The sequence below is a fragment of the Prunus avium genome, chromosome 2, assembly GCF_965620075.1.
Source record: "Prunus avium chromosome 2, drPruAviu1.hap1.1, whole genome shotgun sequence".
In the NCBI taxonomy this organism is placed as follows: domain Eukaryota; kingdom Viridiplantae; phylum Streptophyta; class Magnoliopsida; order Rosales; family Rosaceae; genus Prunus; species Prunus avium.
This window is the reverse complement of record NC_142285.1, coordinates 7,586,487-7,601,639: the sequence shown is the minus strand read 5'-3', so window position 1 is coordinate 7,601,639 and position 15,153 is coordinate 7,586,487. Positions and strand designations below refer to the sequence as shown.

At 38.0% G+C, this 15,153-nt stretch overlaps 2 protein-coding genes and 1 pseudogene across 5 annotated transcripts; 1 reads left to right on the top strand and 2 right to left on the bottom strand.

Moving 5' to 3' along the window:
- The first annotated feature begins 233 nt into the window (after positions 1 to 233).
- Positions 234 to 1,534, top strand: LOC110765177 (strigolactones hydrolase CXE15). Its single transcript, XM_021968248.2, has one exon. It carries the CDS (start codon positions 367 to 369, stop codon positions 1,381 to 1,383), a length of 1,017 nt encoding a protein of 338 aa, XP_021823940.1. The 5' UTR covers positions 234 to 366; the 3' UTR covers positions 1,384 to 1,534.
- A 5,219-nt stretch (positions 1,535 to 6,753) lies between these two features.
- LOC110765183 (disease resistance-like protein DSC1) lies at positions 6,754 to 15,153 on the bottom strand. Of its 4 annotated transcripts, XM_088248447.1 has the most exons (7): positions 14,519 to 15,153; positions 13,218 to 14,315; positions 12,838 to 13,113; positions 11,827 to 12,729; positions 10,711 to 11,423; positions 8,915 to 9,165; positions 6,754 to 8,741 (listed from the first exon to the last, which is right to left on the bottom strand). In XM_088248447.1, the coding sequence occupies exons 2-5, from the start codon at positions 13,929 to 13,931 to the stop codon at positions 10,797 to 10,799; spliced, it is 2,520 nt and encodes an 839-aa protein (XP_088104573.1). In that variant the 5' UTR covers positions 13,932 to 14,315; positions 14,519 to 15,153; the 3' UTR covers positions 6,754 to 8,741; positions 8,915 to 9,165; positions 10,711 to 10,796. The 4 variants fall into 4 exon arrangements, with proteins under 4 accessions (XP_088104573.1, XP_088104572.1, XP_088104574.1 ...); XM_088248446.1 differs by having other exon boundaries at positions 6,754 to 9,165; XM_088248448.1 differs by lacking the exons at positions 6,754 to 8,741; positions 8,915 to 9,165 and adding an exon at positions 9,173 to 9,724.
- On the bottom strand, positions 13,973 to 15,060 carry LOC148296383 (disease resistance protein RPV1 pseudogene; annotated as a pseudogene).

Here is a 15,153-nt window from a genome sequence, read left to right as displayed (position 1 = left end):
ACACTCCTCGTTGGTGTGCGATTTATAATTTTCTATATAAATCTATACCGGTGGCAGCTGTCAGTTGTATACCACGCATAAGTATTTCCAGTTAGAGGTTGTGGGTCTGTCCTGCCTCTGGTGGTGAGAGTAGTCAATCTCCCCCCTAAACCTTTTTTTCATAAAAAAAAAAAAAAAAAAAAGAAACATGATCAAGTAGGTTGAAGATATATCAAAGTCGAATTCAACCTCCCACTAAAAAAAATTAGTCTCTCTAGACTCACGCTCCTCCTATATAAGTGGATGGCTTAGCACAAACGCTCTTACATACCAACCTCTTTGTGAAGTAAATTAAACCAGCAAAACCTAGCCCATATTTCAACCACCATGGTCCGTGAAAATAAGAAGCTAGTCAAAGAGGTGTCCGGTTGGCTAAGAGTCTTCGACGATGGCTCAGTCGACCGGACATGGACTGGACCTCCTGAGGTCAAGTTTATGTCTGAGCCAGTGGCACCGCACAAAGAATTCGTCAACGGAGTTGCCACTAAAGATGTGATCGTCGATGAATCCTCTGGCCTTCGCGTACGGATATATCTACCTGAGCAAAAGCCGGAGGGTCACGACTACACCAAGCTTCCCATAATCCTCCACTTCCATGGGGGTGGCTTTTGCATAAGCCAAGCTGACTGGTACATGTACTACCACATATACACCAAGCTTGCTCGCGCCACAAACGCCATTGTTGTCTCTGTCTATCAAAGGCTAGCACCTGAGCACCGACTCCCTGCCGCCATCGACGACGGTTACACCTCTCTCCTCTGGCTCCGGAAGTTGGCTCGGGGTGAGCAAAACGAGCCGTGGCTTCTGAGCTACGCAGACTTCAGCCATGTGTTTCTTATTGGAGATAGCTCAGGGGGGAACATAGTGCACCACGTCGCCGCTCGAGCGGGCAAGGTGGATTTGAGTCCCTTGAGGCTTGCCGGAGGGATCCCGATCCACCCGGGTTTCGTTCGAGCCGAGAGGAGCAAGTCTGAATTGGAGCAGCCTCAGTCACCGTTTCTTACACTGGACATGGTGGACAAGTTTTTGGGGTTGGCTATTCCAGTGGGGTCCACCAAAGACCACCCCTTAACGTGTCCGATGGGCCCCGGCGCCCCGCCGTTGGATGGCCTGAAGCTGCCGCCGTTCCTTCTTTGCATTGCTTCCAAGGACTTGATCATAGACACGGAAATGGAGTACTTTGAGGCCATGAAGAAGGCCAACAAGGATGTGGAGCTTCTGATCAACAAGGGGATGACTCACAGCTTCTATCTTAACAAGATTGCAGTAGACATGGACCCTGAAACAGCTTCCGAAACTGAGGTTCTGATTACAAGGATCAAGGAGTTCATCAAGAACCACTAGAATATTATGGAACTTTGCGCGGAAATTAATAATTGTATTTTTAGACTTTTGCTTGTACTATTTTATTTTATTATTATGCTTTTCAGGTAGATGTAACTGGAGTTGTGGATTCAGTATGGATTATGGATAGGATGAGATGAGATTTTGTCGACCTTTTTGGAACTTTATTAGCTTCTTGAGTATAGTAACTTTGAAAAAAACTTTGAAACTTTAGGAACTTTATCACATTGGATTCAGACATCAGTTATGTAAGATTCCAAACTTTGAAAATGAGTCAGGTGGAAAAACACATTAAATTAGTACAAAATGATTCAGTTATGTCATGATCGATCATTGCCACGATCATTATTAATGATCAACTAAGCAAGTCTAAAACACAAAATATGACATATATATATATATATATATATATATATATATATATATATAGCAAGAGATTGTAGATTAAGAGGTTGAGAATAGTTACTTCTAAATCATAGGTCATGTGTTTGAATCTCACTCTCTAATATATCATCATTTGGATAAAGTAAAAATAAAAATAATAAAACATGATATGTGTATGCAATGCATGATTTTATACATATCTTTCATACTATGAAGATCTTTTTCTGGTAAGCGTAGTTTTTGTATCGATGATTTTGTTGACAAGGCGGAGGAGACCAGTCTCGAGGGGTCTCCAAAGTCTCCCTAATAATTCTTCTATGAAACGTTCGTGGGCTTGGCAACCGATAAATGTTCTTACTATGAAGATCTTTCTTCGGAAATTTCTTCAGACTAAGAGGCCAATCTTGGTCTCCCTTGTTTGTCAACTGGGGCTCTGGGTCAAGAAAACTGGAAGTGGCGGTTGATGTTTGGCTGGATCTATTATGATACTCACAATGCGTTTTTGACTCTGTATGAAGAACTATGATGCTTTCTTTAGATTATAGGAGGCTTTCTTGGACAGTACCTGCGTAGTGATGAGATGTGTTTGAATGGTTTTGCGGTTATGTGATTGGCTGGATTTATTATGATACCCATAGTACGTTTTTGACTCTGTATGAAGAATTATGATGCTTTCTCTAGATCATAAGAGGACTTCTTTGACAATACCTACATAGTGATGAAATGTTGTTTTAAGGGTTTTGTGGTTGGGCTTTAGGTTTGTATGTTTCGTATAAGTTGTTTGACTCTTATGTTTAGTCAATAGAATGAGTGATACTCTTTCCTACCCACAAGGTTTTGTTTTCTCTAGAAAGGTTTTAATGAGGCCGCCGTTAACATGCTAGTTCTTACCTTGTAATGTTCCTTTCGGTTTAATGTCTTATATCTATTGGATGGTACACTAGCCACATACTGTATTCAGAAAATATAAAAATTTATCCTACTGTCATTAGTAAAAATGGTCCCACCGTCTATTATGTTAGATTTCTCATTAAATTTAAGGTTCTTTTTAGGTGGGTTTTAGTTCCCACCATTCTGAAAACCCTCAACCTCCTAAATTAGTTGCAGCACTCGCCCAAAAAACACTAGATAGCAATTTCCCTCTTTACAAGCTTGTGCGCCAGAATTGAAATGAGTGAAAATTCAATTGCTCAATTGTGGAAGGTTGGTGGACAGACAAAGTGGGATGATGAAGGTGAGATGTCACAGAGTTCATCAATTGAGTTAGCCTACCAAAAAGGCCTAAAATTTTAAATATACATAAATTCCGAAAATATAAAAAGAAGACGAGCAGAGTGAGTAACTGGGCAACAATGGTTTCAAGCCGGTCATGCTTCACCAATGACACATGCTAAAAATGACGAAAAAAGCCAGCAAAACTAATAGGACGAATAGTGCTAACAAAAGTAGAGTTAAGGGTACTACAACTACTTTTGAAATTGAAGGACCAAACTCGGGTATAAGTTCAAAGACCAGGCTTCTAAAAAGCATATTTTGTGGTTATTCTTTTCCTAGACTGAAAGATATTACATGGTGTAATTTCCTTTAACTGAAGCTATTCATTCAGAGTTTATCTAAAAAAGAAAAGAAAAATAAATATTATCTCAAAATAGTTCCTCACATTTGCGAAACATATAATTTTTTATGAGATTTTGGAGTTGGGCTTGTTTTAAGAAATTGATGGCAGTTTTGTAATTTATAAGAAGTGTGTTTCTAAAGTCCATTTCATATAAGTTTTTTTTTAATCCCAATATTGAGTATAATAGTGAATCTCCCTATAAAAAAAAAAAATCATTGGGGGCATCTCCAAACAACAAAGTAAGAGTACAAAGTTCAACAACATACTTTAAAAAAATCATTGAGGCATCTCCAAACAACAAAGTAAGAATAAAAAGTTCAACTGTGGGAACCAAATTAAATCAGAACCCTAGGTCAAATATTTCCTTCCATTTGGGGATTATTCTCGTGGGGAAGAAGAAAGAGGAATCTTTCCAATCGAATATTCTCATGGGGAAATTTGCTCCCACATCAACGACATACTTCAAGACAATGTTCATTTATTAATACAAAATGTTTTCCATGAAATATATTACAATCTTCCTCAACACGTTAGCATAATAGCTTCATTACCAATGCCATCAAACACACACACATATATATAATTTAATTGTGGAGGAAAATGGTGTGTGAACTTTGATGTTATTCCAAAGGCAAAAAGAAGATTGAAGAGAGAAAAAAAGGGAAAGTCATGAAAAAGAGGAAGAAGTTGTCGTGAGAGAGAATGTTGATGCTTTTAAGAAGATGTGAAAACATAAATGAGGAGAGAGAAAATTGAATAGAAAAGTTAATTAAATTAAATTTTAATTATTTTAAGATGAAAGAATTAGTTTGTTTAATTTCAACCATTTATTGTAGTCTAATTTAATGGTTCAAAATTTGTGTCAAAAATATGGTGCTACGGATTCAGCCCCATATATATACAATCCCCTTCTATTGATGGATCCGTCAAATAAATTATTTGAGAGACACCTTTTAGGGTCTTGTAAAAATATTTTTTCAACGATCAAAACCATCTATTTTTTAAGTCTACATTCATAGATCATCCTTGCAAAAAATTAGACAAATTGGAAACCATTTCGATTATTCAATTGTATCCTACAAAATCAAAGAACACAGTGCTTCAAGAAAGTACTAAAATTTCAATAATTCAATTGAGTGGTCAAATGATATCGGATTCAAGTGATTTTTTTGTAGAAATGATATTTGAATGAGTATCTACAATATAGACGGTTTGTAGGGCCCACTCCTTATTGTATCAACCCCACCCCCCACCCCCTCTTTCACACTGCTCCATAAAACCTCATTTAGATCACCAAGAACCACCCAAGCCATACCATCCCTTAAACCAAACGGGTGACTGGTTCACAACCCCCTCTGTTAGACACCTTTAGCATACAACCAAGACAACAAAGGCATGATAGGCTCATAAGAAAAATACTAGGTATGGTACCAAATCAAAGCCATAAAGGCTCACAAGAAGGAAACTCAAAGTTCCTCACTTATTAGTATTACAGGGAACAGAAGGAATCTTGCACCGAGATTTCAATATTGTTCTGTTGGGGTATATTGTCGAACGCATTGCGTGCCTTGCTGACACCGATCCGACAGAGAAAGAGTGCAGATCCAAGAGTAAAGCTGCAACCTCAAATTCACCTGAGCAACCAAGCTTATCTTTAACTCATTAATAATTTCTCAATGTTAAATTTGCTTCCATCACCGACACATAGAAAATCATAGATCGAAATTGAGGAAATCTCGATGATAAGCTCTCGTTCGTTGAATGAGAAATCTCGATTATGCAATCAGAAGTCTTGCACTCCACGTTCGGTTAAGAATTGGTTTATAAAAAAGGCTAGAAGAAGAAGAAACAATCTCTACACATACAACTGATTTCAACTGATCACGTTGATCAAACATATTACATCACTGTTTCTTGAGATGAGCAGTTGGCCACTCCTACGTGATTTCATTATTGTATCTTTAGATTCCTTGGCCAAGCGATCCGACCAGTTTGGTTCAGTTTATTTTAAGTTCGTTTTGTCTTTCCCAGAAACTTGAGACACAAAGATATATCTTACAAATCTGCGGTAAAAATTTTAAGAACTCAAATATTTGTACAATTAATGCAACCTTTATCAAGATAGCAGAATTACACAGAGGCAAATAGAAAAGTGAAGATAAGCAGAGAGAATTTCTGATGAATAGAGAGAGAGGGAACTATTGTATTTTCATTAATCTTTGTCTAACACTATTACAGACCTTTATATTAAGCTATAGCTAGAAGCTGGTTCACGTTCTCTAACCTCTCTAACCTCTCTTTCTTTCACTGATCAATGCTAACAGACTTTCTTAACTGTCTAACAAGACTAACAACATTTTAACCACTTGATTCTTTAATCTCTTGACATGTGGCAAGACTAGGACCTTTGATATCTTTACATTCCCCCTCAATCGCAGGCTTGGAGGAGCCAAGCATAAGATTGGAACAGTGGTGCTGAAATAAAGGAGTTGAAAGACCCTTAGTGAGGATATCAGCAAATTGGTCCGCAGAAGAGACATGCTGGACCAGTAAGTCACCTTTGATAACACGTTCTCTGACAAACTGATAATCAATCTGGAGATACTTCATTCTTGAATGGAACACTGGATTTGAAGCAAGGGAAATAGCAGAAATATTATCACAATGGATTAAAGGAGGAATATGCAAAGGGATATGAAGATCACAGAACAGTTGGCGAATCCAGGCAAGTTCTGCAGCAGCAATAGCTAGAGCCCTATATTCTGCCTCAGCGGAGGAACGAGAAACAGTATGTTGTTTCTTAGAAGCCCAAGAAATAGGACTTGATCCTAAGTAAACAATAAAACCTGAGACAGACCGTCTATCATTTGGATCACCAGCCCAGTCAGCATCACTATAAGCCTGCAGATTAAGAATACCAGGCTGAAAATGAATTCCAAAATCAAGAGTACCTTTAAGATACCTCAAGATTCTCTTAATTGCGACAACATGAGATTCCATTGGATGATGCATGAATTGACAAGCTTGATTCACGGAGAAGGCAATGTCAGGTCTTGTGAAGGTGAGATACTGCAGAGCTCCAACAATACTCCTGTATTGCTGTGGATGAGAGTAAGGCTTGCCATCATCCTTGAGCAGGTGATGATAGGGAAGACAGGGAGTAGCACATGGTTTTGATTCCTATAAATCAACCCTAGCAAGTAATTCCTTGATATATTTGGTCTGAGACACAAACAGACCAGAAGACTGATAAGAAATCTGCAGTCCCAGAAAATAATTCAACTGGCCTAAATCCTTCATATCAAATTCTGTTTTCAATGCTTCAATAACTGATGTAAGAAGAGAGGAATGACTGCCTGTAAGGATGATGTCATCTACATAGAGAAGTAAGACCACAGTGCCAAGAGGAGAATGCTGAACAAACAGAGAAGGATCTGGAAGAGACGCATGAAACCCCAAACTTGGTAAAAAAACTAGTAAATCTCTCATTCCAGGCACGAGGAGCCTGTTTTAAACCATACAAAGACTTCCTTAGTTTGCAAACAAAGTCAGAAGGATGAAGCTTGCTCCCAAAGCCTTGGGGTTGAGTCATATAAACCTCCTCTTGAAGAATACCATGCAAAAAAGCATTTTTAACATCAAGTTGCCTTAAAGGCCAATTAAACTGAGCTGCAAGGGCAAGGACTAAACGAACAGTGGTAGGTTTCACTACAGGACTGAAGGTTTCACTATAGTCAATACCTTCCTCTTGACTAAAGCCCTTAGCAACCAAGCGAGCCTTATGTCTTGCTATAGAACCATCTGCATTCTTCTTGATTCGATAGACCCACTTACAACCTACAAGATTCTTATTAAGGGGTAGAGGAACCAAGTCCCAAGTTCCTTGTGCATGAAGAGCCTCAATTTCCTCTTGCATAGCAGATTGCCACTCAAAAACTGTAGAAGCAGCCTTGAAAGAACTAGGTTCAACCTGAGAGAGATCAATATGCTGTACAGAGGCAGAATAAGCCTTCCTTTTGGAAATACCATTCTTAGACCTGGTTGTCATGGGATGAAGGTTCATAGGTGAAAGAGGCAAGACCACACAAAGAGTCTCAGGTTGGAAATCAGGATCCACAGGGAGAGGAGACTGTGTAGCAGAGTCTAAAACTGGAAGAGTCTGACAGGTGGCACTAGAAGGCAGTGTATGCAAAGTTGCAGTGGCTCTAGAGGTGGATGAAGGAGAAGAAAAAAGAGGCAAAACAGTGTTATGCAGAGAAATAGATGGTGGAGAAGGAGAAGGAGACGGAGAAGGAGAAGGAGAAGGAGAAACAGAAACCGCAGGCACAGAGGTGTAAGGAAACACAGTTTCATCAAAGATGACATGTCGAGTCACAAAGAACCGATTGGTTTGAGGAGAAAAACAAATATACCCCTTATACTGACCAGCATAGCCCAAAAAAATGCACGTGGAAGTCTTTGTCTGAAGTTTGTGAGTATTGTAAGGCTTGAGTAAAGGAAAACAAACACAGCTAAAGATTCTCAAATGAGTAATGACTGGTGCAGAACCATACAATAAGAAATAAGGAGATTTAAGCTGAAGAATTTGACAAGGCATCCGATTAATCAAATAGATGGAAGTAGCACAAGCATGAAACCAAAATTTAGGAGGTAAATTGGCAGTTTGTAACAAAGTGATTGCAGTTTCTAAAATGTGCCTATGTTTTCTCTCAGCAAGACCATTTTGTTCAGGAGTATATGGACATGACAGTTGATGGACAATGCCCTTGGTAAGAAGATAATGTTTGAATTTATTACTAAGATACTCACCACCCCCATCACTTTGAAAAACTCGAAGAATAGCAGAAAACTGAGTAACTAAGAAGGCATGGAAATAGACAAAGATAGAATAAACCTCTCCTTTATTGATCATTGGAAAAATCCAAGTAAACCGAGTACATTCATCTATGAAACTAACATAATATCTGAATCCCTCAACAGATATAGTGGGAGAAGGACCCCAAACATCACTATGAATTACTTCTAAAGGTTTGACAGACTTAACAGCTGGATAAGGAAAAGGAAGTTTGGCAAGTTTGCCTTCTAAACAAGTGGTACAGACTAATTTGGAAGTGTCTGAAGTAAAAGAAATTTGGGATTGATTTAAAAGAGCAGAAGTGATTTTGTTAGAAGGATGACCGAAACGCTTGTGTCAGAGACTGGTTTTGACTTGTTGACCAAGATAGCAGAATTGATTCTTGGGGAAAGAAGATGCTTGTGGAAGACGAGGTGGTGGAATGGATGAAATGGAGAAATGAATAGGATACAAGCCAGCTCTACACAGTCCCTTGAGAAGAACAATCCCCGTGATCTTGTCCTGAATCCAAAAACCAAATGCATCACAAATAAAGCTGCAATTGTTATCTTTACACAACCTATGAACTGATAGCAAATGTTGGGACAGCTTAGGCACATGCAAAACTTGTTTTAATTGTAAAGAGCACTGTGGAACTTTCAAAATGGAAGAGCCAATACTAGAAATGCTCAAACCTGAACCCCCTGCAGTGGTAATAGTATCAGATCCTGAGAAAGGAGTAGCCAAGCTGAGTTGAGCCAAATAAGAGGTCATATGAGTTGTTGCACCAGTATCAGCCACCCAAAATTGCTCATGAGGTGTAGAAGATGGAAAGTTTGCATGCATGGCACTAAGATTGGCGGAAGGAGGTTTGCCTTGATAAGAGAAGTTGCCTCTATGATAACATTGAATAGCAGAATGCCCAAATTTCCAACAAAGAGAATTTCTATGATACCATATCAAGATAGTAGAATTACACAGAGGCAAATAGAAAAGTGAAGATAAGCAGAGAGAATTTCTGATGAATAGAGAGAGAGAGAGAGAGGAAACTATTGTATTTTCATTAATCTTTGTCTAACACTATTACAGACCTTTATATTAAGCTATAGCTAGAAGCTGGTTCACGTTCTCTAACCTCTCTAACCTCTCTTTCTTTCACTGATCAATGCTAACAGACTTTCTTAACTGTCTAACAAGACTAACAACATTTTAACCACTTGATTCTTTGATCTCTTGACATGTGGCAAGACTAGGACCTTTGATATCTTTACAACCTTAACACCATTGTAGGGACAAATGAGGAGGTCATGTTATGTCTTGCTTACAGGATCTCGTCTTATGAATTAAAGTCCATGCATAAGCTGACCATGCTATCTCTTGCTAAAGTTTGTTCCCCAAATGCCGTCATATGGATCAAATTTCATGCATTAGCTGGTCTTCAAGTTAGTTTCAGAATCACCCCGGATAATCATCTCGTCTTCTAAATCCAGAAAATATTACATGACCTACTTTTTAAGGTAATAGCAAAGAAAGATCGCTTAAAAGTGATTACTTAGATAGGTGCATGAATTGAAATTAAAATAAATGAAAGAATTGCCAAACAACACCCAAGAAAATCATTCAAATTAACATACAGAAATCCAACAGAAAATAACTACAAAGTTAGCTAGGAATCCCAAGCAAAATTAACATAAAGTTAGAAATGGACAACTCAGCCACGCTAGTCCCCATAGCAAAAGGCAATGAATTGCCATATAACATTTTATCAATGATGTAGATAATGAGGATTACAGAAAAATCATGTTCTTTTTTTTGGATTCGAACATAGGACTTTGGGTGCATGGGTAACTACGCTTAACCACTTAAGGTACAAGCCCCGTGTGACAATACCATTCCTACAGTCGGTCAGTGCACCTAACATTTGTCAAATGTATTGAGCCTGAACATCCACCACCAGAACATTTGTCTATATTTGCCTCAATATCTCAAACTATCAGGAGCACCTAGAAAAACAAATAAAAAATAAGCATTTTAAGAAGTTCGACCATGGTGTTCTTAGTGAAGCATTTAATCAAACAGTTGAAATATCATTTTCATACTTTTTCAAAAGAACATAGCAGCTATTTGATGAATTGCCATTGGAGACATGAAACTCGAAGGTTACCCAGAGCTCTTACACAAACAGAAATTAATGCCAACATATCCGAAGCCAATATTGTACATAGTTATTTGCTGTTTGAAATCTAGATGGTTTAGTATTTGCAAGGTTATGATGTAACTTACGTAAATCACATTTCCATAACTTTATGGCCTATGCACAAATTATAGTGTTCATGTCTAAGATCTTATTTTCTTTTTTCTGTCCTAGGAATCTAGGTACTTTGAGCATTTTCACAAACACCTAATAAGCACACTACATTACATCCTTATAGTGTCATGAATAAAAGACAGACGAGCTTTGAAAGAGAGTTTAAGAATAAGGTACACCTACCAAACTTCCATCATATTGTCGTCTCAGTTGGATGAAAAGAACTTGCATGTCATGGGAATAACACTGTTTGGAAAACAACTTGCATGTCATAGGAATAACACTGTTTTGCTATCCCCGTGATATACAAGTTTTTCTCCATTTGGAGATGGTTGTTCCTGCATAGATATACTCTTCTTACGCCGCTTTTGAGGATTCATTGGTTCCAAAGGCAAAGAAAGCCACTGCTCTTGCAGATCGGTGTCATTGACTGCCATGACGTCACCACCATCTTGCTTGTATACTAGGTGGACTCCACAACTTTTAAAGAACATCGACCCTGAGTTGCCACTACAATAAAATTTAACTTCGCACCTCCTTGCATGAAGATTCACACACGGCTTGATTTGTAATGGAATGTACTTGAGCCACACATGAGCTGACTCTGTCTCTCTTGAATAAAAATGAACTCCACCATTCATTGAAATTTCAGCTCGAAAACAATAATCAGCAGATTTACTTTGTGTTATTTCAAAAACAGCACAAAGAGCCAGTCCCATGTGTTCCCATTTCAAATTTCTTGGGATTTCAATTGAAAGTTCACATATTGGTTTCCAACCTAGAGGGTAGTCAACAAGATATTCATATATAAAATTGACCTCTTTCCGGCAACTGAACCACTTCGGAACTTCACTGTCTGGTAGTAAAATTTCAAAGTTGGTGTTTTCAGAGAAGACCTGTGACACATTAAACATGATTTAACAATATATTATAGAGAACACAAGTAAGTTTTAATTTTATTGTCCCCAAAAAAGGTTAATTATGATTTTGGTGCATGTAGCTTGGACGAGTTTCATTTCGGTCCCTGTAGCTTGGACGAGTTTCATTTCGGTCCCTGTAGCTTGGACGAGTTTCACTGGAATTTTCATAGGTGTTAAGCACCTCAAATGTGTCCCAAACATGTTAATTTCATTTTCAGAAAGAAAAAAAAATACAAAATCAAGTTATTGTTCGTGAATTGCAATAACTAGTACACACGTTTAAAATGGCGAAAATTGAAATTACCAAACAAAAATCATAAATTTTTCTATTAAAAAAAAAAGTCATAACCAATCTATGCAGATAAAGAGAAGAGCTGACCTGATTCAGTAATACACCTTCCATCTTAGCCGCATCATAACCCAGATTATCACATAGTCTACGGCAATTGAACAAATCCATGCACACGAGCTCTCCTAACTCATTGTGTTCCAATATGGTTGATAATTTTGAAAAATTTTCTAATGATATGCAATCACTTACATCTACCCAACTTAACTTTGATGGAAGTTCTGGAATTTCTAAAAGATACTTGCAACAACACAATTTAAGCTCCCACAAGTTGACAAACTTACTAATGCACGAGGGAAGAGTAACAAAGTTGCTTCCTGATAGATCAAGTTCTTGTAATGTGGACGCACAATCAAGCGTCGCAAGGAAACTGCTTTGTGATAAATTGCATCCTCCCATACGAAATTTCAATAGCTTGGGAAGCACCAAAGGAAGTGATATCACATTATGTGGAAATGTAATAAGTTCTGGGCAGTCGTCGATAAAAAGATACCGAAGATTTTGCAACTCATAGATGTTGCATGGCAGATTTGTGAGGTTGGGAGAATCATATAGATTTAATTCTTCCAGGCCAGTGAGAAATCCAACTGATGACGGCAATTCTTTTATGGCAGTGCCTATTAGAACTATAGATCTTAAGAACTCCATCAAACCCACAATTTCAGGAAAAAAATTTAATCTTCTGCAACCTCCAAGATGAAGAATTTCCAAAGATTTCAACCACATCCTTCTTGGAAAAATCGTAAGATTAGAGCATTTATGAAGACTCAAGTGAACAAGTTTATCAAGGAATCCGACAGAAGGATGGACCTCAGCTAAACTTGTACAGTAATTCAGATTTAAGTACTCTAAATTTGGGGCCCCAGAGAAGTCGGGGATTTCTGTCAGGAATTCACAATGATCTAAATTTATAGACCTCAGCTTTTGCAAATTCTGTGAGACAAATAAACAAGAAAAATTGACAGAAACAGATGCTAAGGTACAAAGTTATTTAAATTTATAAATAAATAAAAAAATCTTCTGCACAAATAATTTCAATACCTTAAATCCCTCCCCTAGTCGTGTCAGATGGCTGCGAGGCATATTGAGCTTAAACATCTTCTTTGGATTGAAATTGGCTGGAAAAGATTGTAATGGACATCCAGGCCAATCGAGGAATATCAACTCATTAGGGAGACATTCAACATCTCCAAAAATCTGTGCATTACAATTTATAAACAGTTTAAGATTTTTCATTTTTGAAAAGCTTGTAGCATTCAACCGAATCTCGTCTGATTTGAGGCATTGTACCACGATTCCTTTAATTTTGTCTGTTCCCTGTACCAGGCAACAATATTAATACTAAGTTGTTAAGCAAAACTATATTTACATGAAGTGTTTCTTATTGAAATTGAATAAAAGATCATATGTATTCTACTTACTGTGTTTTCTGTCAGAACGTGATAAACATCCTCAGGAAACCACAATCTACTGCGCTTGCCAGGCTCAGTGGGCGACTCTTGACGAACTATTTCTTTACCCATTTCTTCAATCAAGTCATGCATCCAAAGAAGGTTATTCTCAATAGTTATGAGGGCCTTTTCTATGAGTACTTCAATACCATACTTAGGGTTGAGGTTACAACTTTCTAGTACTTCTATCACATAGCTTCTACTTTTACCATTAAAGAAGCATGCAATGTCGAGGAAAACTTCTTTCACGGAATCTTCCAAACTGTTGTAACTTATTTTGAGAATTTCATGAATCTCATGGTTTGGAACTCTTTTGTAACTGTCTAATGCATCTTGCCATTGCTCGTCGCTTCTGCCGCATAAAAGGGAACCAAAAACTATCAGAGCTAATGGAAGGCCATAAGCGTAGTGTAGTACTACCCTTTTCACTTTCCCATGATCAACCATATGTCCATTTCTTCCAAAGGCATTCCAACTGAATAGTTGGATAGCTTCGTCAAGATATAATTCCTTGACCTTGTATATTAGATTAACTTGATGAGCCAATAACAAATGCTTATCTCTTGTTGTTATGATAATTCTACTTCCTAAACCGAACCAATCACACCCTCCAGCTAGTTTCTTTAACTGGTCCAGGTGACTCACGTCATCAAGAATTAAGAGAACTTTTCTATGGCTTAACATTTTCTTTATCACGTTGATTCCTTTATCAACATTGGTTATCTTCAATTTTTACCCCCTAAAATCTCAAAAAGAAGAGTGTTTTGTAGTTCAACCATGCCTCCATCTCTCATGGAATTTTCTCTAACATTTGCCAAAAAACAGCTACAATCAAATCTATTGACAATTGAATTATGAACAGCTTTAGCAATTGTTGTCTTACCAATTCCACCAGTCCCCCAAATTCCTACCATGCGAACATCGTTTTTCCCAACATTTATAAGCAAATTCAAATCTCGCAGACGATCCTGTATTCCAACTGGGTATTCAGCCACATTCAAATGCAGACAATTCAATACTTTTGCTGAAATCTCCCCAACGATGTCATGGATGAATTTAGATTCATACCTGTTAGTTTAAAAGCATGCAATTTCTTACGTTCATTTTCAAAGAAATGCAAAGAATATAAATACACACAAAAAGAAGAACCGGGGAGAGAGCGACCCCCAATTCTCATTGCTCTGTTTTGTTCTGCTTGATTAATTCCACAGTCTGATACAAATTAATCAAGCTGGGAAATAATCAATTGTTGGGGTTAGAAATATACGTACCCTTCCAAGAAAGACCACCCAGAAAAGTTTGCTGCTTCCCTAAGAGCTGCCCTCCATCGCCGCACCTTCCCGATATCATTCTTAAATTTGTGTTCATGATGAGCAAGTGCTTCTCCAAAACTACCTCTCTGATTTCGCACATCCGAGGGATCTATTTTGTAAAAAATTGGCCAAACTATTTTTTGTTGCTTTGACTCTTTACAACTTAGGATGTGAACAAGTTCATCCAAGCACCACGTCGAGGATGCGTAGTTTTCAGAGAATACGATGACAGAAATCTTTGACTCTTGAATTGCTTTGGAAAGTGTTGGCCATATTTTTTCCCCTCTGCAAAGCCCATCGTCCATGAAGGCATTAATTCCCTTCTGTTGCAAAGCACTGTAGAGATGGTCTATGAAACTGTAGCGGGTATCCGTACCTCTAAAACTCAAGAAGACATCGTAACTCCATGGATGGGGAAAGGAAGCAGAAGAAGAAGGGGAAGAGACTCCCTTAGTGATCATTGACTCGTTAGAGTACAAAATAGAGCGTTCTCCATTCATTTCGAATATGTGCTCTCACCTGTGAAGTTGTGATATCCTTTAAATAAATGCCCCATGTGGTTTCCATCTCTTTTCTCTATGACTGTTGTCAGG

Excerpts from the sequence above, each read along its gene's own strand:
- LOC110765183 (XM_088248446.1), bottom strand. The coding sequence starts at position 13,931 with ATGTTAAGCCATAGAAAAGTTCTCTTAATTCTTGATGACGTGAGTCAC. Across the intron at positions 12,730-12,837 it reads GACTAGGGGAGGGATTTAAG|AATTTGCAAAAGCTGAGGTC; the intron begins GTATTGAAATTA and ends TTTGTCTCACAG. Across the intron at positions 11,424-11,826 it reads AAGGTGTATTACTGAATCAG|GTCTTCTCTGAAAACACCAA; the intron begins GTCAGCTCTTCT and ends AATGTGTCACAG.
- LOC110765177 (XM_021968248.2), top strand. The coding sequence starts at position 367 with ATGGTCCGTGAAAATAAGAAGCTAGTCAAAGAGGTGTCCGGTTGGCTA.